The sequence below is a fragment of the Syngnathus typhle genome, linkage group LG13, assembly GCF_033458585.1.
Source record: "Syngnathus typhle isolate RoL2023-S1 ecotype Sweden linkage group LG13, RoL_Styp_1.0, whole genome shotgun sequence".
Lineage (NCBI taxonomy): Eukaryota > Metazoa > Chordata > Actinopteri > Syngnathiformes > Syngnathidae > Syngnathus > Syngnathus typhle.
Genome location: NC_083750.1, coordinates 3902742 through 3930701, shown reverse-complemented (window position 1 = coordinate 3930701; position 27960 = coordinate 3902742). Strand labels below are relative to the sequence as shown.

Here is a 27960-nt window from a genome sequence, read left to right as displayed (position 1 = left end):
CGATTGAGCACTCCAAATTGCCCCGTGGTGTGAGTGCAAGTGGGAATGGTTGTTTGTCTCTGTGTGCCCTGCAATTGGTTGCCAACCGGTTCAGGATGTCCCCCGCCTACTGCCCGATGACGGCTGGGATAGGCTCCAGCATGCTCGGGACCCCTGTGGAGACAAAGCGGTACAGAATATAGATGGATGGATTATGTAGAAGTACCTTTGAGGGCATTCAAAAATTGCAGAGCAAATAAAAGTATTAAGTCAAATATAAAGTAAAACATATATAACATGAATAAAAACAAATTGCATAAGCAACAACTACCAATGAGCTACAACAATTTTGCACATTTTTATTGAGCATTCAAATGTACACAACAACGATGTGGATGTCAGACGTCACCTTTTTTTTTTTTTACGACACATTGTTACAGGAATCTGGATGACCAAATATCCTTTTTTTAATATATAGTATACATTTACTTTTCTTATGTGTGTCACCACAGACGTGCATACACATTTCACTATCACGCGCTCGCTAACTCGAGCGATCAAAATGGAGTCTCAACTCTGTAGGACTCAGTCGAGAGGTAAAAAAAAAAACTGAAAATAAAATCGACAATACTGTATATATGATTGAACACAATGTAGATTCATAGCAGGCATCATAGAAGAGCAGCTGAGCGACAACTGTACATTCAAAAATGCATTGGCAATAAACAAGTTAGTCAAACTCAAGTTAGTCAAACACACAAAAACATTTTTACACATTTTTAATATTCATTGAAAAATGTTCTCAATTGCTTTCTAGCCAAGACCCAAGACAACTCTTACTTTATCTTAGCTTGGCTGAGATTAGCCTAGTTTTATTTATGCTATTTCACCCTATAATTAGCTCAGTAGTTTTTGAGGTGCTTGTAAAACGTTTTAGTGACAGCTGTTTTCAGGGGAAAGCTAACAAGCCAGAGTACTAGCTTGTGACCTGGCGCTCAAGCAGTTGAAAATTCCCTGAAATATCCAACTGTAGCATTTTGCTCTCTTTTCTTTGACACATATAAGCGAAAATAGTCTATATGCGGTCACCCGAAGCTGGCGTATTGAATTAAATGTCACATGATGTGAAGCTAAATGCTAAAGAAAAAAACAAAAGTGCTTCGACTCCTCACGCAGTTCACAGTATGTTTTTGGAAAAGAAAAAACAAAAATATTGGGACCTCACAGAAGGCACAGTAACAAAATCACACTATTAACATGTTTTTGTTGTTGTTTTCTTGTGTTGAAAATCCTTGTACATAAGGCCCATAGCTTGAAATTTCATTTAGGATCTCCATTTGCTTTGGCAGATGCCATTGCTATTCTTCCTGGAGTTCCACCATTGTCTTTACAGTGCAATACAATAAAATCCAGGACAAATTGGTAATGCTAAAAGTGTAGGCGCTACCCCTTGTCCATTTTTACAGAAATGTTGCCTTAAAGACACGGTTCCTAACAAAAACATTGTAAATAGCTAAAATGAAATATTATGAAATTAACCTTTAGCCTTGCTTCGCCAACTACCAAAGTGACACATATTCTTATTTGAAAATTGAAATACCTGCAATTCAGAGGTTATTTTTCAAATTCCAGTTTTACATTTTCACATTGATGTTCATGAATATTACATGATGGTGGATGAGACAATGTCTTACAATATTTTACCTTCTAATTAATAAATACTTAAATTGAATATAAGTATTTAACTATGATTTAAATATTTAAATTGAATAATACTTTTGTATTTAGGTCTATTTTTATTTATATAAAAAAAAAAAAAACTCGCAAGGACTTAGCTAGCGTCTCGCTAACAATTCTGAAATGAATCCGATTGCTCGCGATCTAAATAAAGTTGAGCTGAGCTGATAATAGCTAACTCGTGTCCTGCATTAGCTATGTCCACTTCTTCGTTGATGTTTTTTTTTTTAACCAAATACAAATGTTTAAAAAAAAATAAAAAAAATGACTGCCCCGCCTTGGTAATGGGCATTGTTACAGCATACCCATATAGTTAACAGCTTTGAGATATGGTTGTTTCCATCTGAGCTGCATTCAGGCTCAGAGTGACAGCTGGTAGTGAGTGCACGTAAGCAGCAGTATTTTCTTTTCACTCAAAATGAAATACTGTAATGAAAATGAAAAGATGAAAAATGTGCAATGTACATTTCGGACATTTAACCCTAACCCTAACCACTGAAAACATTACGTGTCACCTCACGAGAGATCTCAACAAATCCCATGAGACTTTAGCTCATCTAAATATCCATGTATTAATTACATTAATAGCTCTACGTAATAAAAACACCATGCCATCACATGTTTGTCAGGCGTCTATAAACAGCAATTTTACTTGATTTAAATTGTATTATACAATGGTTAAATTGTTGTTGTTGTTTTTTATAACAGGTGAGAAGATGATTTTTTTAAACTGTACAGGCTTGGGCATGGATGAATTCTTTTGACATTATTTTCTTTCGGAGGTATGTTTTGAAATTAGTGTTGTAATAAAAGAAGTAAGTATAAAATTAAACATGTATATTTGTTTAAATGTGTGTGTGTCGGAGTTGTAATTGGGCTAAATGAAAATATTTTGTTATTAATATTTGTTAACTGTAAAAAGTGGATCTTAAAAAGATAACCGCTGCTTATAATTATGATAATAATAATAAAATAAATCATACTAACACGCAGAGTAAAAGCACAACACTGTACATTCAATGAAGGAAAATGGCTTTTTTTCAATGTCCTTCTTAAATAAATGAAAAATGAGTGAGGCACGAGGCACTTTTTGTAGACGCACACGACAGTGGGCGAGGGATGTAAGAGGAGCTTGAGATCCTTGTACGACGTGTGTAAAACTGCAGATTAAGTCAATACAAAATCATGGCACTGCTCTATTGCACTGTAGCTGTCGAATAATTCATAGAAAAGTCATTTTGGCACTAAGTCTACTTCAATAGTATTGTTTTGAATATGGGATGAGATCTACAGATTTGGGCTCCAGATCCTTTTTTTTTTTTTTTTTACATTACATTACAATACTTGTTATGCAAACGCAATAATGAGAAGAAATCTACTCGTCTACACTCAAAAATATTTACAAAGTCCACAATTATTTTTTTAAGTCTATTTTTGAATCTTTTGACATACTCAGTACTTGCGGCTGATTGTAGAAAAGTTTAATTGAACATTTAAACAACAAGTATTTTAGGGATAAGGTTTAGGGTTCATGTTTGGGGTTTGGCTTAGGGTTGAAGTTTGGGTTCAGGGTTGGGGTAAGCGTCACAAGCAAGGCAAAGCTTGTTTCTTTTGGCACTTTGAAGCACATTGATATTCACCGTACACAAAGCCAAATTTGATCAATTCAATTTGGAATCAATTAAAATGACTTTAAAAATAGTTTTAAAAATGGGGGGGAGGGGAAAGTAAACATTTTGTATGTCGCCTTTGATTGTTTTGAATTAAATTCCAAGGGCATCATTGAGAGGAACTGAAAAATGAAAAGTACTCATGAGCCAGGGGGCCACTTTGGTCTCTTCCGCCCGGTGTGGATTCATTCAAGACGGCTGATGGCGGCGGCTGACGGCGAGGTCGCGTGGTCAAACGTTCAGGTAGGCAGGCTGATGTTGGCACTCTCCGCCAGCGGGCTGGACATGCGGATCTGAGAGCTGCTCTTGCTCAGGATGGACAGCTGAGTCCCGCCGTTCACACCGCTGCTGGCCAGCGACGGGTGCCTCTGCTGCTTCAGGTCCACAGCAAAGTATCGGTTCACCGTCCAGCTGCGCCATTTCCTCTTGATCTCTGACTGCACCTTCAGGGAGAAACTTCACAACGTCATTTTTACATGTACTTTAGGCATCGACTCATCTTTTAGCAATGTCAAATGTCCGTCCGTCTGTTGATTATCCTGTAAAGGGTGCACCACCAGCTAGGTGAAGGGTATTGGGGGAAAAATAATGCATTTCATTCTCGAATTTTAGTGGTGTCAAATTTGCCAGAAAAATAAATTACAAACTACAGATGTTCGAATACAATAATAGAAAAAATAAATAAATAAATAAAATTACAAGACTGACTCTACATCTGCTTGACTATTGTAATTTAGCAGTTCTGTGATGAAGTGTAATCTGATTTGCATCCTTGAAAGAAAGGATTTAAGAGAGGGAGCACATCTTACCTCCCCGTTGAGGAAGCAGTAGAGGACGGCGACCACAAAGCCCTGAATGGAGGCAAACAGAGAGAAAGTTTAGGATAATTATTTTGTTTCAACATCAATGACAAAATATGCCTAACTTCGTTTGACTGATGTCATGACGTTCATGGTGCGTTTACCTGGAAGGATCCGAGGCCCAGCTCGAAGACCAGACGCTCCCTCTTACTGACGTCCTCGGGGGAGAAGGCAAAGACGGTGTAGTGAATTCCAAACAGCGGGATGAGCAGGAGAGTGGAACGCGCAAGACGCCTGTGTGACACACATGCACACACACAAAGGATCAAAACGTTAGTGCCGTGTCATGCACTTCTACAATCACAATAATGAATCGAGTTCATTATTGGCATTGCAATGCCTGCTTTGTGGTCACATTGAAACTGTTGCAAAGCGTAACGCAACAAATAACACAGAACATGGATGATGGCAAACACACAAAGGACAATATAGAATGACACACACCCACATTGATTCTGAGGAAATTTAGAGCGCAAGATAGCGCACAAAAAAATAAATCAAGAATTTGTAAACGAACTGTTATGAAAAAAATGTCTGAATTAAAAAAAAAAAAGAAGAAGACGATTATGAAAAAATCAGTTATGGAAAAAAGAATATAAAATTTTAAAAATCCCATTAAAATTTCATGAACTGTAACAAATAAATAAGTAAATAAATACATACAATTTAAAGGTCAAATTAGATGTAGCAAAGAATGCATGTTGTGAAAATAAATAAATATCGTAATCTTCGGACTATGAATCGCGTTTTTTTTCATAGTTTTGGGGGGGGGTTTGGCAATTTATAATGAGGAGCGACTTATATGTGAATTTTTTCAAAAATTCTCAAAAACAAAAGTGAAACCGCGATAAACGAACCGCGATGTAGCAAGGGATTACTGTAATTTGAATTTCAAGTGACGTCAGCAGCGCAGCGCGGCGCGGCGGTTGTTTACAAAAGATTGATCACGGGATGACGAAGATGACGAAGGGCCCCACGTACTACCGGCATCATTAGCGGCTTTGTTTCACGGAGTGACACGGAGGAGGAAGAGTTTGAAGGACTTAAGGATTTGGAGTGACACAGAAGGTTTGAAAAACTATTATGGCTTTTACGCACCCCCGGTCCTACTCTACGGAGCTCTCTTTCACCTCCGTGGATAGAAGTCGGGGGCCGGCGCTCGGCCGGGTGGCTGTCCGGGGACAGTGGATGAGGCTCGGGCATGGCTTTTACGCACGCCCGGTCCTATTCTATGGATCTCTCTTCCACCTCCGTGGCTGGAAGTCCACGCCGCCACACGCCTGGAAGTTTGCTTTGTTAAATAAAGAGCCGTTTACCAAACCCACGTCTTTCCTTGTACTTTGTTGACGGTACAATATAGTTATATACTAGATCTGTGGAATAACGACGAGGCTGACGTCAGGGCGCACGCGCGGCGTTGTTGACAAAGGACGAGGAATTTGATTGATGGATTTAATGATTTGGAGTGACACAGATGGTTTGATAATATTATTTCTTATATAATAGTTATTTGATATCTAGTCATTTATATATCGTTATATAGGCCTGTGGAATATTTTGAAGTGCAAGCGCCGTCAGCGGCGCGCACCCATTGTTGACAAAGGACGATCGATGGATTTAATGAATTGGAGTAACACAGATAGTTTTATAAACGTGTTATTTATGTAATAGTTTTTTTAATAACTTTAACGTTACGTCAGGCCCGGTCTCAGCTCTTCGTTGGTGTTTATGTCACGTTAGCATACCTATCGTCTAGCCTGTTGTTGCTCGTTCATGTTTGTTCTTGGTGTTGGATTTTCCATCCATCCATTTTGTCGAATAAATTTCCCCCCAAAATGCGACTTATACTCCGGAGCGACTTATATATGGTTTGTTTCACGTTATTGTGCATTTTATGGCTAATGCAACCTGTATTCCGGAGCGACTTTTAGTCCGAAAATTACGGTAAATAAATCAATAAATCAATAAGCTTTTTGGTTTTAATTGCGCAACACTATTTCTTTTACCACCTGCATGACTGTAAAGAATACTCAAAACGTTACCCATGACAAAGATGTTACACTAGTGGACTATTCATTCGTATTTGTAAACCTCTGCGCTCGTTTTTTTTAATACACAAATCTCGTGAGAGCACATCGGCGTGTTTGTTGTGGTTTGCGCTTTAAATGTGAGGTCAGGATTCGCTTTTTTATTTTTTTTATTTTAATGTTGGGTGAGTTCAAAAGGCTGTAGTTGAAGCGTCATTTAAATGCCAAGACATCCCAAGAAGGTAAAAGGCGCACAACGTCAAGGCCAAGACGAGCACCTGAGCGTGTACGAGCCCCTTGGCTTATCATGCAAACACACAGTCACACACACACCCACACACACGCACTGACAAACACACACTTACAGTGTGATGGTGGACAACTCTGACATCCTGCACGAATGCTGAACAGCCTGTGAGGGCTCACTGAAGCATTTCTGAGCACAGCTGCTACACAGCACAAAGACAACACAACAGCACAACAAAGGCAACATCTTTAAGGGCACGCTCATCGTCTCACTCGTGCACACACACGCGCACACACATGCGCACGTACGCAGAAGCAAACACGCGCACGCACGCACACATACCCACGCACGCACGCGCTATGCATTTATGTATTTGTCTAATGGTTTGCATTTCAAATTTTTAAATCTTCCCCTCGGATCCTTAAAAGTCACTGAAGACTAAACTGAGAACGAAGTTACTGGACGCTGTTTGTTGAATATGTTGTGAGATTTCCTATTTTCCAAAATTGCTCAAATATGATTTAGGCAACTATGCTATTAGGCTAAATTGCATCCCTCTTTGATGGCTGAAACGTGTTTACTTACAGGTAAATGCTGGATTCATTGCCCCCGATGTCAGGGGACTGTAGCTTCTGCACCAGGATGATGATGATTCCCACAAAGAGAACAAAATTGATCTGGGGAAAAAAGACAAAAAAATACAGCAAAGGCTTCGTTATACGTGACGTCTTCAGGCCGGCCTGACATTTTTTGAGACAATAACATGAATAGCTTATTTCATACCATGATGGAGGCCACTACAGGTCCTTTGATCACCCACCAGAGAGCAGTGTGCTCATTTGTATCCCAGCAACTGGAGGAAGAGGAGGAGGAAGAATTCTTTGATTTTACTTGCATATTACAATAGCCTACACAATGATAACTGATCCCAATTTATGCAGTACGGATGACAAAAAGATGGGTGAAGAGCTTGGACTTACCCAGTGTTGTGAAAATGGAGCCTCAGCACCGCCCAGACAGTCACACAAATGGTGGGGGTTCCTATTAAAAATATGGTGAAAGATAATAAAAATTGAACCAAAAAAATTATATATTAATGACTGTGTGGCAACAGCCATCTTGTTATAAGTTTATTATGAGTATTTTTTTTTTCTCCTCATACGTTTCATATATTTCATAGGCAGTGTTGTGGCGCCAACTAGTGCCAGAGTTGGTGAGTTACAGTTAGAACAGAAGAGGAAAAAAAAATCAGTTTTGTCAAAATTGAAGGGCGAAATGTTGAGATTTCAAGTAGAGTTATAAAGACTTCTTATCTAAATATAGCCTATTTTCCCTGATTACAAAAGATATATTGAAATAAATGTAGCGTGTTATGTATAAATATATAAATCACAAATAATAAAACATTTACTGTTTTATGATAAAAATATTCAAAATATTAATCAATATAAGTAATTAAAGTATGCATCAAAAAGCAATATAGAAATTAAAGAGTACTCAAATAAAAAAAAAGCAACTGTTTAAAATTAGTATAAGACAGTCGAATAAAAATTTATTATATGAAAAGACTTACCCCATCCGACGATGGTGTACCAGTAGAAATATCGTCTCTCGGGAAAGAATGTCTCCACCAGCAGAGTGAAGAGGTAGAGACCTTCAATGAAAAGCCAGAAGTAGTTCGACATGACACAGTAATGGAAGAAAACCATTACCGCTTTGCACGGCACCTGGATGAACACACAAAGGCAACAAGAAAGATGTCAATCGATCTGCTTTCCTTAAAAAAAAAAAAGACAGAAGAATATTCTCAAATGGGCGGCTCGATGGTGCACTGGGTAGCACGTCCGCCTCACAGTTAGGAGGGTGCGGGTTCGATTCCACCTCCGGCCCTCCCTGTGTGGAGTTTGCATGTTCGCCCCGGGCCCGCGTGGGTTTTCTCCGGGCACTCCGGTTTCCTCCCGCATCCCAAAAAACATGCTTGGTAGGCCGATTGAGCACTCCTAGTTGTCCCTAGGTGTGAGTGCGAGTGCGTATGGTTGTTTGTCTCTGTGTGCCCTGCGATTGGCTGGCAACCGGTTCAGGGTGTCCCCCGCCTACTGCCCGATGACGGCTGGGATAGGCTCCAGCGCGCCCGCGACCCCCGTGGGGAGGGACTAAGCGGTTCAGAAAATGGATGGATGGATGGAATATTCTCAAATGCTGCTATCAGTATTCTAAAAAAATGTACAGCAGATCAGTGTGGTTTATAATGGTGTTTCATTTTAAAATGTATTGCTAATTATAAAAAGACATTAAACAACATAATGTGATTTTTCGATTTCAATGAGTGTCCTGTATGGCTCAATGATGCTTGACAATGCAATTCATCTTCATTCCCGCCTTGGACGACCCGAGCAGGGTCAAGCCATTGCACCACAGAGGCGATTCTGGTAAGCGGATGCTCACCTCCCGTTGCCACAGCAGCCATTTCGGCTGGCTATGTTAATTTGAGGCTAACAGCAACATGGCCATTAACACTGCATTCATCATGGCTGCATAGAGCGGGCGTTTTTTTTTGCATTTGTTTTGCATTTGTAATCAGAATGACAATTTGATTTTTTTAATTAATCAAGATAAAGAATAAGTGAGAGGCATTGAATATTTAATAATTCAGTTTGAGAACAGATTGTATTACTGTAATTTTGAAAATTAAACTTTTTTTAATAAACATCTATTTTATTCAGTTTAAAAATGATCTCTGAAAAATTCAACTCCAAAAAGTAACACTTGAAGTGTCCAATGTGCAGTATGTGTGACTAACCGTGTGCACAAAGCAGTGGTCGCTGTCCTCTTGCGCATACAGCACGCCATCTTTGATAAAGACCGAGATGGCTCTCAGCATGAACGACACAAAAAGGTTCATATGGATGAAGTTCCTGGTGCAGTGGAGCTTCCTGAATGGGCAGAGAAATAGCTTATGTTCATCTATCTATAGCAGCGACACGTCGTGACAGGTCAAAATATTAGAGGAGGGAGCCTCTTCCACAAGATGGCAGAAGCTGCCTCCATCTGTTGCCATATATACAGTACAAGACAATTATAGCATTATCTTCAACTAGGCAGGCCTCCATTTATTTATCTATCTATTTATTTATCAATTAAATAAATAAATAAATAAATAAATAAATAAATAAATAAATAAATAAATAAATAAATAAATAAATAAATAAATAAATAAATAAATAAATAAATAAATAAATAAATAAATAAACAAACAAACAAACAAACAAACAAACCCTGGGGAATGGGCCTAAAAGAACAATCCAAATACGTCGGGCATTCATATTTCTTATCATTCTCATGCTCACCTGAATCTACAGAGGATGACCATGGCAGTGGTGAGAGACACCAGGGACGTACTGTAGCCAACCGTGTACAGGGCCTTGACTGATGCATAGTACATGTCCTATGAAAAAAAGAAAAGAAATAGACATCAAGACTTTGACATTATCTTGAGTGCATGTACCGTAAATTCCGGACTATAAGCCGCGACTTTTTTCCAAAATTTTGAACCCTGCGGCTTATAGTCAGGTGCGGCTTATATAAGGATTTGGCGTCTTTGGGTTCTTGAAAAGCGCTATACAAATTTAATGAATTATTATTGTTATTATTATTATTTCGTGATTTTTGTGATGACCTAATCACTTCAAGATTCAAGATTTAAGAGTTTTTTATTCGCCATGCTTGAGCGTGCCAAACAAGGAATTTGACTTTGGTAAAACACACCCTCTGTTCAACATTTAGGTGACTAAGAACACTCAGGACATGTGAAAAATGGCAAAAAAAAATAAAAATAAATTTCACTTTTATACACTGCGGTATCTTGAGGAAAAAAACAACAAAAATACTATTTTGAAACACTACTATGGCTGCTGCTTATTCTGGCTGTGTTGCTTGTGACTAGGGGTGTGAATCGCGGGTTTTATCACGATACGATACCATATCGATACAAAGACGCACAATACAATATTTGCCGATATCTTAAAGCCTGGTGTGATTCATTCATGATACATCACGATATAGTGCTCTACGATCGATATGGAACAATATCCTGATTTATAACAATCCATACGCAAAATCAACAAGGTACTGCAAACTCTTTATTTAGGGAATTACAAAGTGCTTCCAAACGAATGACTTGAAGCCCAAAGGCGAGCGAATTTCCTCGTCTTCTTGAACACTAGCCGTAGCACCAGCCCAGGAGCCGCGTAGTTCTTCTTCTTTCGTGTAACGTCAAATGTCAAATGTCCAACTCGGTGTCGCGTAGCCATGCCCGCATCTCTAGTCCTAGGTTGAAAAGGCTGGCTTCCGAGGGTGGAGCATATAAGGGGCAGATGTTGATTATATGGTCGGCGGTCTGCTCAGGGTCACCACACTCACATGCCGCACTGTCCGCCAAGCCCTACGTCTTCATTGATGACCCAAAGCGACCGACCCCAGTCCGTAGGCGTAGCCGCGTAGTTGTCGGCTCCCCTTTCACGTGCCTCAAGACGGTTGCGTCACCCTTTTCTTTATTTCGTGGTCCCGTCTACTCAGGAGCTATACGTGTCGCTTGCTAGTTTAATGTAATTTAGCGCTTTGTGCATGAATAAAATTAGCATAAACAGACCCTCATCACACTCGAAGAAATGCATAAAAGCGACGACGAAAGAGAGACTGAGAAAGTGTGAGGCGAAGGATATCTAACGCTATTCCAATAGGACGCTGAGGAGGAAGGCTTTGATGGTTTCACCATTGCACAGGAGGAAAATGAAGACGATGAAGCTCTTTTTTTACTTTTACTGGCATGTTTTTTAACGAGCCCTGTTGGTGCTGTACTACCGTGTTGCTGCTGTGTTACAGGTTTTTTTTAATCCAGCCCTATTAGTCTTGTGTTACGTCCGTGTTGCTGCGGTATTACTGCCGTGTCACGGGCAGTGTTTGGAAAGAAATGTTAAGGTGTATGTTATTAAAACTTGAAAAAAGCTTTCTGTGTCCAGTCTTTCTTTGTTAATAACTTGCGTGCACACTTTTGTGTTGCTGCGGTACTACTACTGCTGCGTCACAGGCAATGTTTAGAAAGACATGTTAAAGTATGTTATTAAAACTTTAAAAAGGCTTTCTGTAAACGGTCTTTCTTTGTAAAAAACGCGTGTGCACGTGCGGCTTATAGTCCGGTGCGGCTTATATAAGAAAAAAACTAAAATATCCCCCAATTTTAGCTGGTGTGGCTTATAGTCCGGTGCGGCTTATAGTCCGGAATTTACGGTATGTGAGAACCTTACCGGTTTAGTAGCGTTGTCGTAGAAGATGCACACGTCCAGGTAGTGAGGGTACGGTTCCGACCAGCCGTCTTCTGTGCAGTTGCGACTGACCCGTCCCATCTCTACAAGGAAAACATCCAGGTGAGAATAAAACCCCTCTTGGGATCTGACATCTTGGGGAGCATGTTTTGGCTCACCGTCCTCCGGTCCCATCAGGTCATGGAAAAACTCTGGGCAGTTGACCACCACCACCTCGCCCACGTCGGCAGCCTGCCAGCAGGTCAGGTTGTCCCACATCCAAGGGCACGCTGTGGGAGCGAATATGTGTGAGGCTCGGCAACGTGACACACACATGCAATGAGGAACAGCTCCCTTGTGATGGAAAAGTCTATTTATTTCCATTAATTATTAAATAACTCCAGAATTTTATAGGCTTACAACACCAATGAATGGGTAGTAAATGATGGACTGGAAAAGTTGGCAGACAATATATCATCTGTTTTCATTGTCTTTCTTCTTCAGCACCTTCCAGCATTCCCTCTCCCCAGATGTTCTCCATCATTCACGCTCCAACAGTTTCATAGTAATGCAGAGTGCGTGCATGCACGGTGTTGACTTGCATGCATTTCTCACATGACACTCTCATACTACACCGAGTATATCGTGTGGATGTGTGTAAGTGTGTGTTTGCAGACCTTTTTCTTCCCCCTTAATGTGTTTTGCTTGTGTGTGGTGAGCCGGACAGAAAGCCAATTACTTTGAAAGGGCAAATCTGAGTCAAATGAGGCTCACGGAGTTGCCTACGAAGAGCTTTATCATGGCCGGTGAAGGTGCGACGGCCGTGGCGCACTTACTGCAACGCAACTACCGTAATTTTCGGACTATAAGTCACGCTTTTTTTCATAGTTTGGGTGGGGGGGCGACTTATACTCAGGAGCGACCTATATATGTTTTTTTTCACAACTTTTTACTTGATCATTAACACATCACTTACTTACAAGTATAGTTGTTATAGTTGTCACATGTTAGTTTTAGCATAATTGATCACTTCACATGCTTTGATATCTTTATCTTGAACATATTCAAAACATGAAAAATAGAGAGATTCAATCAAATAAAGTAATTAACACTTTAAAGCGCCATATCCTCTGGACATGTCCTCTGTCACCAGGATGACATAAAGGATGAGAAATTTGAACGATGGATTTAATGATTTGGAGTGACACAAATGGTTTGGTAATATTCTTGTTTATGTGATAGTTATTCAAAATATAGTTTATATATCGTTGTATGGGCCTGTGGAATAATTTGAACTGCGGGACGGCACACGGCATTGTTGACAAAGGACGATCGATGGATTTAATGAATTGGAGTGACACAGATGGCTTTATAAACGTGTTATTTATGTGATAGTTTTTTTTAAATAACTGAATGTGACGTCAGGCCCGTTCTCAGCTCCTCGTTTGTGTTTGTCACGTTAGCATACCCTATCGTTTAGCCTGTTGTTGCTCGTTCATGTCTGTTCTTGGTGTTGGATTTTGTCGAATAAATTGCCCCCCAAAATGCGATTTATACTCCGGAGCGACTTATATATGTTTTTTTTCAAATTTTTGGGCATTTTATGGCTGGTGCGACTTATACTCCGGAGCAACTTATAGTCCAAAAATTACGGTATGTTGTAAGGATAAATCAATGTCTTTTAGACAAGCTAGATAAACAACCATTCACACCTATTAATTTAGAGCTGAGGTGTCAGACTCTGGCATGCGGGCCAAATTTGGCCTGCAGTGTAATTATGATTGGCCCGTGAAGACAAACTTTGTGTTAATACTACAATTGCAAATTGTCTCAACTTTTGAAAAAATAGAGACGTTTTTTTTCCAACTACCATTTATCTTTTGAAAAATTGTAAAAATTTTTACTAGTCTCTGATTTCAGTGTTCAATTAATCTGGATGTTTTTAGAATGTGGGAGGAAACCAAAGAATAAATATAATACATGGAAATAAGATCGCATATTCTGTTATTTGTTGTAATATCATATGGCAATAGCGTGCAGGTATTTGTGACTTATCTCACCCATGTCCAGGTCATCGTTGGGGTCGTGCATTTCCATCCTCTCCATGCATTTGTCATGCTCTCGCTGAATGATGCAGTGCTCTGATTCTGACGCCACCTGAACAAAATGAGATCATGTTGTATTGTCGGTATGTGCTGAAGACAAACTGAACCGACGATTCAGTTGTTTGCTGCTGGCATAAAAAGAGTCACCTTGGCGATACTGCTATGTTTTTGGTTGCCAATAACAACGCTAACGTACAGTATAATGAAGTGATTTTCTCTTGTTCTGCTTCTTTCACAAATATTACTTTACATATATTATGCTCACATTTGATTTATTATTTTCAGACTAATAAAAAATACCAAACTATTGCTTAAAAAGCGTAGCTCAAGCACAAACGATGAATGACAATATCCCAGAGGAACTCTTTAAACGACTGTGCATGAGCATGGTGTACAAAACAAACTACAAGGTTACATTAAAGTATAAAACTGGACTTTAGCTGGCTATAATACATAGTGAGCGTATGAAAATAGACATCCAGAAAAGGGCCTAATGATTGCACCAGATTCCATACCAGTGATGCACCGTCATTAGGAGAAAACCAAGATTTTACGGCTCATTTCGACGGAACATCACACGGAAAAAAAATAGTGCAATCAGTTTGCTTTCCACTCCAACCTGCCAAACACAACACAAAGCAAAGAGACTCATGATGTCTCTTTTACTTCTCCAACAGGCTCACACACACACACAGACACACACACACACACGCACACATACACACGCATGCATGCGCGCCTCACACACACACACACACACACACACACACACGTCTTTTTGGCTGACTCATCACTATTTGATATGACTTGACCTCAGGCACCTCCCTGGCTTGGAGAGAATGTAAATGACTTAGTCTGAGCAGAGTTGTGCCTCTCTCGTTTTGTGTTTAATGATTTTGCTTATCGATGCGCTGTTTTCATAATCAGACCGACACAGGCTTTGCCTTCAAGGGAGTAGAACGATTGTTGCTAGGCAGCAGCACAGCAGCCTTCCAATATTTTTAAAAAATATTTATACATATATCTAAAACTAAATGTTGAAAGGTTCAAGGGGGCCGAATACTTTCGCAAGGCACTGTATATATATATATATATATATATATATATATATATATATATATATATATATATATATATATATATATATATATATATATATATATATATATATATATAAATATATATGCACACCTTCTTGTTGTGTGTGTAATATGAATTTGTTTTCATATATACGTATATTTATATATACATATATTTATATATACGTATATATGAAAACAAATTCATATTACACACACAACAAGAAGGTGTGCTGCAGGGCAACATAAATACTACCGTATTTTCCGCCCTATAAGGCGCACCTAAAGTACGACTAGTAAATTACAAGGTCGCATCGCTTCCCAATATAACGGTAACTGTAGTCAGGGGGCGTCACCGAATAGCTGTTGTACCCACGAGGCTATTTCATTTCAAAATAGGCTGCTAAGTAATAAGTAAATCTACGGATCGATATGGAAGGGAAACATAGGTAAGTAGTACCAATGCGTTAGATCGAACTTTAGTCAGTTCTGATCATTTTATAGGAGATCGTTTGAGAAACGTGATTGTTTACACTTTGCTGAGGCTCATGGGAGATTGCGGATGGCTAATGCTATAACGATAGCTGCTATACGCGCGAGGCTATTTCATGTCAAAATAGGCTGCTCCGTTAATGTTTCGAGTAAATCTACGGATCGATATGGAAGGGAAACATAGGTAAGTAGTACCAATGCGTTAGATCGAACTTTAATCAGTTCTGATCATTTTATAGGAGATCGTTTGAGAAACGCGATTGTTTACACTTTGCTGAGGCTCATGGGAGAGTGCGAGCTGAGGCTCATAGGAAATTGCGGATGGCTAATGCTATAACGATAGCTGCTATACGCGCGAGGCTATTTCATGTCAAAATAGGCTGCTCTGTTAATGTTTCGAGTAAATCTACGGATCGATATGGAAGGGAAACATAGGTAAGTAGTACCAATGCGTTAGATCGAACTTTAGTCAGTTCTGATCATTTTATAGGAGATTGTTTGAGAAACGCGATTGTTTACAGAGGGCTCGTTGGTTATTGGCTAGTGGGTGCATACCGCAACCCTAGTCAACCTCAGTTTGTTGCAGTAAAGCTTCTATTTATGCGCCTTATAGTCCGGTGCGCCTTATATATGGACAAAGTTTTAAAATGGGCCGTTCATTGAAGGTGCGCCTTATACCCCGGTGCGCCTAATAGGGTGCAAAATACGGTATATTTTTTCTCAAGTTAATCGTCTCCCAAAAGAGATATCCAGTCTTATAGTTCTGTTTTCAAGGGCCAGTTAACATTGGGCCGGCACTCGAGCAGCCCCAGACGCAGCACAGGTAATAAAAGCGGCATTTGACGCGGCAGTCCACTGGCCCCTCACCTCGGCCACCGCTGACCCCAGTAGCGACAGCGGCGCCGTTTGACACACACTAAGTACATGACAACGGGAGGTCAAGGTTAGCCGGAGAGCGCGGTGGATGCTGCGTGTAAAGATGTCAGCTGGAGGGACACTTCACCTTTATTGGTTGTGGGGTTTGTGGTGGCGGAGTGCCACTGTGAATTAATTACATACAGTTAGGGGGAAAAATAAATAAATAAAATAATAAAGAGAATACACAGGAGACAAAAATTCCACCCACACTGGCATCACACTATCCTCTCAATAAAAGTGGACCCATCTCACTCACCATTGACTCCTCAACCATCACTCCCTCCCCTCTGGCATGCAACCTCGGCGTTATTTTTTACCCTACCCTGTCCTTCCAACCTCATGTCAGCTCTGTTGTCAAGACCTCCTACTTCTAGCACAGAATCCGACACGGCCTCTCTCTCCCTGCCACTGAATCCCTCATCCATGCCTTCATCTCATCACGGCTTGACTATTGCAACTCCTTTCTCACTGGGATCACTTCTCACTCACTCCATAGACTTCAACTAGTCCACAACTCTGCTGCCCACCTCCTTACCCACACCCAGTCCTGCGAACACATCACTCCCATTCTCCACTCTCTTCACTGGTTCCCCATCAAACAGCGCATCATCTTCAAGATTCTGCTTCTCACCTTCAAAGCCCTTCACCACCTGGCTCCCTCTTACCTATCCGACTTCCTTATCCCCTACCGCCCCACCCGTCCCCTCCGATCCTCCACTACTTCTGGTCTGACAGTTCCAAAAACCAAACTCAAATCTTTCGGTGACAGAGCCTTCTCCTGCACAGCACCCCGACTCTAGAAGTCTCTCCCACAATCTGTCTGCAACTCACCTTCACTCCCCATATTTAAGTCCTGTCTAAAAACATACCTCCCCTATACATAACCAGTATCCTGTTCCCAAATTAATCCTATTGTCTCCCCCCTGTAAGTCTTCATCTTTGTTTCCCTGTAAGCGTCTTTGGGTCTTTGAAAAGCGCTATACAAATTGAATATATTATTATTATTATTACCACCATTCAATAAAATAATATGAACATGCATGCTCAGTCTTTAACTCTCACTTACCGTTTTTTTCCGTGTATAGTGCGCAATATTTTACTAATTTATTGTCCTAAAATCTGGGGTGCGTATTATACATGGGTACAAAAAAATGTTTTTAAATTTTTTTTTTTTTTAATTTTTTTTTTTTTTTTTTTTTTTTTTTTTAAAGAAAGTCATGGTACAACAAAACCAACAACAGGACTGACCGAAAAAGTCGTGGAACAAAAAGACAGGGTGACATTACCAAAGACAGGAACAGAATGACAGTAACACATGCAATGATCCAACGGTGAGCGAGGGGCAGACAGGACTTAAATACAAAACACGTTACATCGATTGAGGTGACACAGGAAGAGCGGGGTGACACGAACAGAAACTATGGCAACCTAGACACATAGCAAAACTGGGGACGAGACATGACAAATCTCCCCCGAAATAAAACTCACCTTGTTTGTTGTCAATCGCGCATCGCATTCAGCCATCCTGCCCAACACACTTAGTAAAATTCATAATTGACGACACATCGTTTGATGCGATGGTGCAATCCTTGATGGTGTGTTATTGTCAAATATTGTTTGTTTTTTAATCTCCATCGCGGACCGGACGTCATACGGAGGCCGCCATTACAGATGCGCAGAACGGTTGCGCAAGACACGTCAGCTATATAAAGAGCGAGAGTTCAGTTCTCCACCTATTAGTTTCAATTCACAGTTTAATTAGCAGTTTCAATCAGCAAATAACAAAATGCGTATTACAGGTAATATTTTATTTCACAACACTTTGCCTTGTTCCTTTCGTCTCTGCTGTTCACTTCAAACACGCTCCATGCGACCGCAATGCTCTTGTATCAGACGCTCGCTCGATCACCTGCTAGTTTGCCGTCTGTCACAATGTACCCTACACAAATCCGAAACATTTGTTGCGGCTCCGAGTCACGACGAGGGGCAAGTTTTGGTTTCCAAGGGTGTTTTTATTCCTCTTCAACGTCTCTCCCATACAGAGCCGCCTTTTTCACGTCCGCACGCCTCTTTCCCGTGCGCGCACGGAGCGCGGTGGTGCGTTTAGGGGCAGTCGGAGAAATCAACGCCAACAAAAAAATGACATCCAGCCTAGTTAAGACCATACCAAAGACTATAAAAATGGGACCCATTGCCTCCCTGCGTGTGTGACGATCTTTGGGACTTAAAAAAAAAAAAAAAAAAAAAAATTTTTTTTTTAAAAAATTCATAAAAATTGGGTGCGTATTATACATGGGTACAAGCTTTTTTCCAGCATCAGCATGCCATTGTTAGGGGTGCGTACTATACATGGGGGCGCACTATACACGGAAAAAAACGGTAAGTTACCAAAATGGTTCTCACTATCTGGGATGACCTCTGTTTTAAGGCAACAAACAATGATGTACACACACAAGCACGCACGCGCACACACACCCACACACGCACACACGCAAACACACACACACGCACGCACACGCTGTAAACGTTTCAGAGTGACAATACTCACCAAAGGCAGAAGGATGATCACAGTCAGGACCAAGTCTCTCATTTTCTCCATTGAAGGGCTTCTTCTGACTATGTGCGAGTGTGTGTGTGTTGGCTACGATGCACCGCCCCCTCTCGTAGCACAGTTCAGCATCAAGGGCCCTGCAATAATAGCCCATCACGGAGGACGTGAGAACTAATAGTCACTTGTTTTAAATGATTGCATGCATCCCCGAATTAGACAATAACACTTGAGATAGTATTGAGAATATGAGTTTAATTGTAACTCATCGATGAATAAAATGTGTGGTCGTTATTACTATGCAGTGTGGTGTTATAAGGGTGTTGTTATAAGCGACAATGCTACAAGCATGAATTGCCCAATAATATGGTGTATTACTTTAATTATTAGAACACCAGAGCTGTTTTTCATGAGATCTGCGACATCCCTTGACTGTGATAATATGGTTTAAATATTAAATTAAATATTAAATTGTTAGATTCTGTAACAGTGAAACACCCTAAATGTTTTTAACAATTTGACTTAATTGAAGGTTTTGTAACTCCATAGTTACATTCCGTAGGTAACTAATCTCATTAATTAAGAAGTAGTCACTTTTTTTATAGGATTGTTTTTAAAAGCGTGTTAAAAATCTGTTCCTCTGAAAAATGGTGTTTATTACATTAAACAAATTATGAAATGGTATGTATGGTAAATTTGTATGAATAAAGAAAATGGCACTCAAAAGCAGCAACCATTTGTAATTGTTCTATAACATTTATTATTTCATTGGATGGCAGTTGCCATGGAAACTGTGCTGTGCATCATCGCTGTCTCGCATTTTTTTAAGAAAACAAGATTCCACAAGATCTCACAGCTTTTGCCCTTGAACACAACATTTTATACAAACACTTTGAGTAGATATGAATTGCGTTTATTTTAAAATCACAATCTTTAATAATAGAATAGTGTAAAAATCATCTTTACCCAAAAGACATCTTAGATGAAAAAAAAAACACCAGCTCAGAATAAATGCACAATCATTTGAAAAATCCTAAAATTTGGAAGACTTACAATGAAAACAATTACAACATCAACATAAAACGAAGCACCACCCCCACCCCACTTGAGTTACTCATTCACACAGCTTCAAAAACACCGATGAATCCCTGCAAGCACACGCACACAAAAACACACACTTCCCAGTACCAATTTAGACATACAGCATGTACCAGCACACAATAATGGGGGCAAATGGGCTTATCTGGACATTGTTCTTGTACCAGTCAAAATGTCCCCAGAGAAACTAATTAGACATTGTGCCACATTTTAAAAAAACACAATAACAATCACACACATGCACTGACGCACACGTCGGCTCACAAACAAACACACACATGCGCGCACGCACACACCTCTCCCCGCACTCATCCACGCACAGGCAAATTCCACCTCATGTCTCTTCGCCTCTCGTGGCCAATCCAATTAGCCGCCGAGCATCTCACTCGCATGTTTTACCGAGTCGTAACTCACAAGGATCAAGGAGAGGGTGGCACAAACACAAAGGCACCAGAGAAAAAGAAAAAAAAGATGAGGATGATAAAGAAGAGGAGGAGGAGGAAGAGGAGGGTGACATGCTGCAAAGAAATGAGGAAGCCAACATGGCAGATTGAAGCATGTCGGAAGAGGGGAACGTGTCACGTGACATCACAAATAGGGGCGGGCATGTGACTCATACGTTTTAAATCCAAATTGCGGGGGAAGACAAGAGGTGTGTGTGTGTGTGTGTTTGTGTATGTGTATCTATTGATTGACACAAAGTCAGAGTACAATACAGACCATCTGAGGGAGCGCACTGCTCAATTGTCAATACACAGACATTGGACAAAAAGCCCCATTCTGTTGGCTGCTGTCTCAAATGAAGCTGAGAATTCCCTTATGAATGTGTTAATCCTGCAGCGAGTAGTCAAGTGCATTCACTCAATATGCATGTGTCATCAATGCGAGCCCCTTGTTACCCCCACCCGCACACACACAGTGCATCCATCCTTAGCTGCACATTGACTACCATTAAAGCTCATGGAAGTCCGTCAGTGTTGCCCCCCGCCTCACAAAAAAAGAAAAAAAAACACACACACACACCCTCTGCAGACAAGGCACGTAAAGGCGCGTTAATGGTTGGGGTGGGCAGGGAGTGTAAGAGGAACTTACCAATGCATAGGAAGCCATGCTTGCTTTCTCGGGGGGGGGTCCTCTTCCTTTGCCTCCCAAAAATATGCACAAGTGAGGGTCCTGTTCGTCTGTCAGTCCGTCCTTTCTTCGAATGTCGAATGCTGCTGCCTCACGACGTGTCTGCTGCTGCTGCCGCTGTGAGGAAGAAGAGGAGGATGAAGAGGAGGAAGAAGGGGGTGGAGAAGGGGGGGTGTCAGTTCCTTTGGGATTTGCACCTCGTCACAAAAATGAGAGGCGGGCGGCACAGTGAAATGAGTCGGGGAGTAAATAGCTGACTATAAAAAAAGTAAAAAACAAAACAATAATAGCAGAGTAACTAACAATAGCAAGAATAATGATCATGGCTTTTTACTCAAAAAGCAACTTTACCAATAGCTTAGAAATTACTTTTAACAACCTAAGTGCGATGCATTTTACATTCCACAAATGTAAAAGAATTAGTACACACGTTTATGACATTTATAATAACATCTTTAGTTATTAAACATTTTTAGAATAATATTTATTATGCAATTGTAAACTATTTTGCAACATAAGGCACTACATTTACAATACCACTGCTATAACAAATAATAAATACACTTGAAACAATAACAGCACAATAATAAACAACAATAAATATGTTATTGTTAATATTATTAGTAGTTGTAGTAGAAGTACCCATTTTACTAAGTAAATAATAAAAGCACCCTTAAATGTATTCCTCATTACTTTACAAATTGATTTTAACTCCCTACATACCATTGTTACGGTCCACAAATGTAAAATAACTGCTATTACAAACTGGTTAATAATTATTATCATGCAGTAATTAAACACTTTTAGAATTCTTATTTTTACGTAAATCCATGCTGTATTTGGCAGATTGTAAATACTATACATAATTACCACTATAATGCTAATAATAATAATAATTTGTTCAATTTGTATGTTACAGAAAAACACAATTAATGTACAAAACACATGCACACGCGCTAAAAAGAGAAACCATTCATAGTGTGTGTGGGTGTTGTACGCCAGGCTAACCTTTTCCAGGTGCAGGTTGGCCTCCCTGCTGGGCGTAATTCACGAGGCTACCGAGTGGGTGCGTGACTCACTTCGCGCTGGCTTTCAACCGCCTGTTCATCTTCAGGTGCACGCACACACACAGAACACATACAAGAAATAATAATAAATGGTGTGATCTGCAGCCTTGTTGCTCTACTACTTTCAGCACCACGGACAGCGACCCAGGCCTGAAACTATTTATCACACAAGGTTCCACCTCAAATAAAACGTCAAATGGAAAAACTGAGTGGTGGCATGAATTGGGTTAATCTGCATCGCTAATCATCCATTTCAATACTCTTTAACTGTGAACATACAAAAATTATAGGAAATTCACTTTTATGTTCCCATCGCACAAAGCAAGGTCCATAACGTTTACCTGAAATCGTGACAGTATGGAAAGTCACAGAAAGTACCTCTGGGACAACAGGCTTTTCAAATTGTACCAAGCCGGGGAAAAAAAAATAAAAAAAAATGAGTCAACTAAAAACAAGGAGCTATGAAAAAGGATTGGCGTGATGGGATGACGCAAAGAGCCTTTCATTTACAGGAAGGCTTTACTCGACTTGCCTCAAGGACAAGGATGCAAATAGAAGGGAAGGCCAGTCACTCACTCACCCAGTCGCTAATGGTAGGTCTGTTTAGGCTGGTAATAGCAGCATCAGCCTTGTTGCCATGGAGAAAGTGCCAGCAGCGTTCGCTTGTGGAGTCTTCGAATACTACTTTGACATCATGTTGCGCTGCGTTTCTCTGCTTGATGGCATTAACGCCGGGTGCCGGACGGACAAATGGACAGACAGCCAGGGAGATGGAGAAGAAGCAGATAGGGAGTCGAGCAGCGAGACATGCAAACAAAGAGGGGTAGAAAGACAAGTTGAATAGGAAACATCGAGGCTGACTGAGAGATGAGCAACCCAGCACAAAATGATGAGAGACAGACTAGCAAGAAATTGAGTTTGACTGAAAGACAAGCAGACAGGCATTCGACTTGAGACACAGGCACAGTGACATCTAGACAGAAACTGGACAGACATCCACAAAAACTCAGACTGCAAGACAGACCATGTCCATGAACGACATTCCAGAAGGGGAAGCGCTGCGAATCCCTGCTGGGTGCAAATTGCACCGAGTCCACTAAAGTGTGACTCACTTGTTATTTTTTTAATTAATTTATTTATGTGTGGGTGTGGGTGTCTTTTTCATTTTAATGTCGGAGCGTTACAATTGCTGTTCATGAGATATAAGGATCACTTCTTTCTATTAGAATTTATATATTTTTTCTGTATGTATATATACTGTAACAAATTTAATTGGTGGGTATTGATGAAAATCCAATTTGGGGCTGATCCTAATCCTGCTTTTGTCTCCCTTTGGCACCATCCTTTGGACAGCCCTGTTCTTAGAGATGTCTGCGTTCTACTCTTCTTCTAATTTACTAGTTTCTGCTCATGTAAATAAACTGGACAGCGCTGATTTTGTCAGCAGTCGGGAGTTGTTTGCTTCACGTAGCTTCAGTATTGATAAAATATGATGTGTGCTTCAGAGCATCTCAACTCAATGAGGCTCTACACGGGTCCACTCAGCCCTCCCCACTTGGGCCCCCCCTCCCATCATTTCCAGCAGCCGGACAACGCGAGAGAAAGGCACCCCGCGGTCTTGTGCTAACAACCCGCTCATCCGCAAGGCCTCGAAGCGGAATGGGTAGCAGGGGGTATGGGGACTCCTGTGAGGGACCAGTTCCCTCTTCAACTTCCACTTGTCTTCCAATGAGAACCTCATGTTGAGAGGAAGACCTTTTTTTTTTATATATATATATATATATATATTTAGGAGCTAAAAGTTGTAATCTGAAAAGAATTACAGTAAGGGTTAAAAAGACAGAAAATAGAAAATTACTATCATTTTTTTAGTGGTAGAGATTTCAGAGGAAAAAAGCACAGAATTCCTTCTAAACATCCATGGAGGATGCCGATCCCTTGCACAGACTGAAACGAGTCCTGCTGATGTCATCAAACATTTTACTGAACATTAGGGAGGTAATTTAAACAAGAACTATCCGCCATCACCCCGCTCGGTGCACAGTAATCGGAGCATAGTAAGACACCGGCGGCACTTCCTGCGACACAGAAGGCAGGAGGGCATGTTTTCTAACAGAGACAGATGGTGAAATAAACGAAAGGAGGAAGAAATGTAGATATTTTTACAATATGGCGCCTTCTGTCTTGCTCCTAAAAAATGTGACATGATGACGAATATTGACGCATTTCATGTCAAGCTGTTTAAAGCGGGAACCGTTAGAGACAAAATGAACCCAACACCGTACACACTCAAAATACCAAATTGACCATGTATGCTATTCAGGCCTTATATACAAGTGGATTATGCAAAATAGAGTAGATCCTAGATACCCAAAGATATAAAATATATATATGTAACAAAAGAAAATATAAATAGTATACAAACTGTCATGGTTGTTAAATTGCCTCATTAAAGGTAAATAATATAATTAAAGCTGGAAGATAGTGGTGAAAGCAAATGTTAATTTTATTTTAAATTCATCGAGGTGGTGTTTAAAAAGGAAGTCAACCTAAAAAAGTATTTGGAATAATATGTACTGTGCAGCCCAACTATTCACAACACAGCGTTATTTCATTTGTGGAATATGAATTAGACAGGCAAAATCCACCTACCGTAATTTTCGGACTACAAGTCGCGTTTTTCTTCATAGTTTGGGTGGGGGACGACTTATACTCAGGAGCGACTTATATATCTTTTTTTTCACAAATTTCTACTTGATCATTTCCACATCACTTACTTACAAGTATAGTTGACCACTTCACATGTTATTTTTAGTATAGTTGATCACGTCACATGCTTTGATACCTTTATCTTGAACGTATTCAAAACATGAAAAATAGAGAGAAAAAATCAAATAAAGTAATTAACACTTTAAAGCGCCATATCCTCTGGACATGTCCTCTGTCACCAGGATAACTTAAAGGACGAGAAATCTGATCGATGGATTTAATGATTTGGAGTGACACAAATGGTTTGATAATATTGTTGTTTATGTGATAGTTATTTAAAATATAGTAGTTTATATATCGTTGTATGGGCCTGTGGAATAATTTGAACTGCGGCGCGGCACACGGCATTGTTGACAAAGGACGATCGATGGATTTAATGAATTGGAGTGACACAGATGGTTTTATAAACGTGTTATTTATGTAATAGTTTTTTTTAAAAGAACTGAATGTTACGTCAGGCCCGTTCTTAGCTCCTCGTTTGTGTTTGTCACGTTAGCATACCGTATCGTTTAGCCTGTTGTTGCTCGTTCATGTCTGTTCTTGGTGTTGGATTTTGTCGAATAAATTGCCCCCCAAAATGCGACTTATACTCCAGAGCGACTTATATATGTTTTTTTTTCCACATTTTTGGGCATTTAATGGCTGGAGCGACTTATAGTCCGAAAATTACGGTATTTTAAATCATCCATCTCAGGGGGCGGCCATCATGCAACTTGCTGTCAACTGAAAATGACATCACAGTTGGCAAGTCCAAGGTCACAACCAATCATGGAACACCAGTTTTCTGAAGCGGGAGCCGTTATTGGTTGTGACTTGAGACCTGTCAACTCTGTCATTTTTAGTGGACGGGAAGTGGCAAAATGGCCGCCCACTGAGATTGATAAAAACGGGTCAATTTTGCTGCTTGAATCTCATTCTGCGATTTGAATTAGAATGCCGTGTTTAAACTAGTGGGGGCACATATTATTGGAAAGAATATATTAAATTAGAATTAGAATTAAAAGGATTATCGAGAAACAATTAACACCCATAACATAAACTCAATAGCATGTCACCCACAAAATGAGACTATTTAAGATGAAAACATGTATAGTAATTCTGAGTATGTGCGAGTAGCATATGTCATGACAAGTATCTTTAATGAAGCTCCCCAGTGAAGCAGACAGTGACTCAGTCAGCCTTTAAGAGGCTGATGATTGGCTTCGGAGCGCGAGGCCACCGCCGCCACTTTGTGATGTAATTGCAGGTTGTCAGAGAAACAGAAATGTTCTGTAATGGATGACACACGTCATCATCACGCCCCGTGGACGGGGTGGGAGGGGTGTGTGTGTGTGGGGGGGGGGGGGACTGACGAACAGCCGGCGACCATCTTCGGGCATTATGGGCAATGGGAAGTGGAATCGACAAGTGTATTCTCGGGTATCAAATAGTACTAGATTTGGAATTTAAGACATTGTAATGATTCAGAGGCTATAACTGCCCAGATGATGTCATGCAAAGTCTAATGCAGTCACGAGGAAGTGTGACTTCGAGGTGCCAACAGACATACTGAAAATAAAATGGGGGTGGTGAATACCAGTGCCAGATGAAATATTGAACGATTCCACTGAATGTTTGAAAAGCACTCAAAAGATGCAAGAAGAGTCCCAATGGAAAACAAAGATTTTGATGTGGTTTTTTTTTTTTATCATAATCAAAATACCACTGGTGAAAGGAGTAATTATAGAAAATATATTTAATAAAATTTAATAATATAATTTATTTATTTTTTTGAAATTTTACATTTCTTAATTTTATTCAAATGCAAACACTTGTGCTTTTAATATTTTTATTTATTTAATTTGAGTTTATTTTACTTAAATAGAAATCTCATTCTGTTTTATTTTCATTTCACGTTGGTTTTGGCTCGCAATCAGCTTTCTGTGCCCGCCAGCCAGTATTGGGTAAAAATGCTTTTGATAGAGGCGGGGGTGAAGAGTCAAAGGTTGAACTTTTTAATCATAAAAGTTATAATAGTACCAAAAGCGTTCCAGATGTTGTTTTTGAACTGTGCAGTCTACCTAACCTCGTAGCCAGAATAGCACCGCAGCCGCAATTCCGTCATCCCAGGAGCAAACAATAGAGCCTGGAAATGCGCCCGCAGCGTGACAATCAAACGTCGTAGCTATGTGGCTCACTCAAGCCACACTCAATCATAACTCCACATCACCAGGTTGCCATGGCAACTTGGAGTCAGAGCAGCAAAAGGCAAGACATCTATGTGAAAGAGGCGACGTTACTGTTGATGTTTCTGACAAGGATTAAGGGACAAGCCATGGAATCTTGGCACGCGGCTTCGGGATTATCACTGAGTGTCCGGCAGTTATCTTATTTGCAAGGGTAAATAAACGCAAGTTCAGCACTTCACATTTTACTTGTTATTTTGAGTCTGGAATTTGTCATCAATGACTTGTGCAACTTCCCTCACTAAAGCTCCATCCTGTCTTGTCTTAACCATTTGTTGAGGAAGCTGATGTCAGTCACGCACAAACACACATACACACACACACACACACACACACACACACACACACACGCACACACACATACACACACACACACACACACCTCGGTCTCTTTGCCTTGCTTGTCGGGCCAGCTGGTGGTTTACATGTAGCCCTGTCAAATGCAGAGTTCCTTGCTGCGGAGGCGGGAGCAAGGAGGACAAAAGATCCTGAATAAAAGATCAACATGGGGGGGTAGTCACAAGCTCATTTTGCAGTATAGTCGAAAACTAACATGAATATGAAATGAAAAAGAGTAAGAACAGAAAGTTACAAACCTGTCAGTGTACCAGATTTTGACAAACGAGTTGTTTGTACAGTGCTCCTCAAAAGTAGTGGACCGGCAAGTTCAATGCTTGGACAAAGTATCTATCCGTTTGTTGTCCAGAA

General features: G+C 40.2%; 1 protein-coding gene across 1 annotated transcript; it reads right to left on the bottom strand.

The window, feature by feature from the left end:
* Nucleotides 1-318: 318 nt before the first annotated feature.
* LOC133165736 (pituitary adenylate cyclase-activating polypeptide type I receptor-like) lies at nt 319-27960 on the bottom strand. Its single transcript, XM_061295599.1, has 18 exons — nt 27849-27960; nt 27635-27740; nt 22200-22299; nt 21153-21308; nt 18963-19102; nt 13881-13977; nt 12000-12110; nt 11824-11924; nt 9868-9965; nt 9321-9453; nt 8094-8247; nt 7501-7561; nt 7304-7373; nt 7106-7197; nt 6639-6722; nt 4351-4480; nt 4196-4237; nt 319-3829 (listed from the first exon to the last, which is right to left on the bottom strand). The coding sequence occupies exons 5-18, from the start codon at nt 19011-19013 to the stop codon at nt 3626-3628; spliced, it is 1428 nt and encodes a 475-aa protein (XP_061151583.1). The 5' UTR covers nt 19014-19102; nt 21153-21308; nt 22200-22299; nt 27635-27740; nt 27849-27960; the 3' UTR covers nt 319-3625.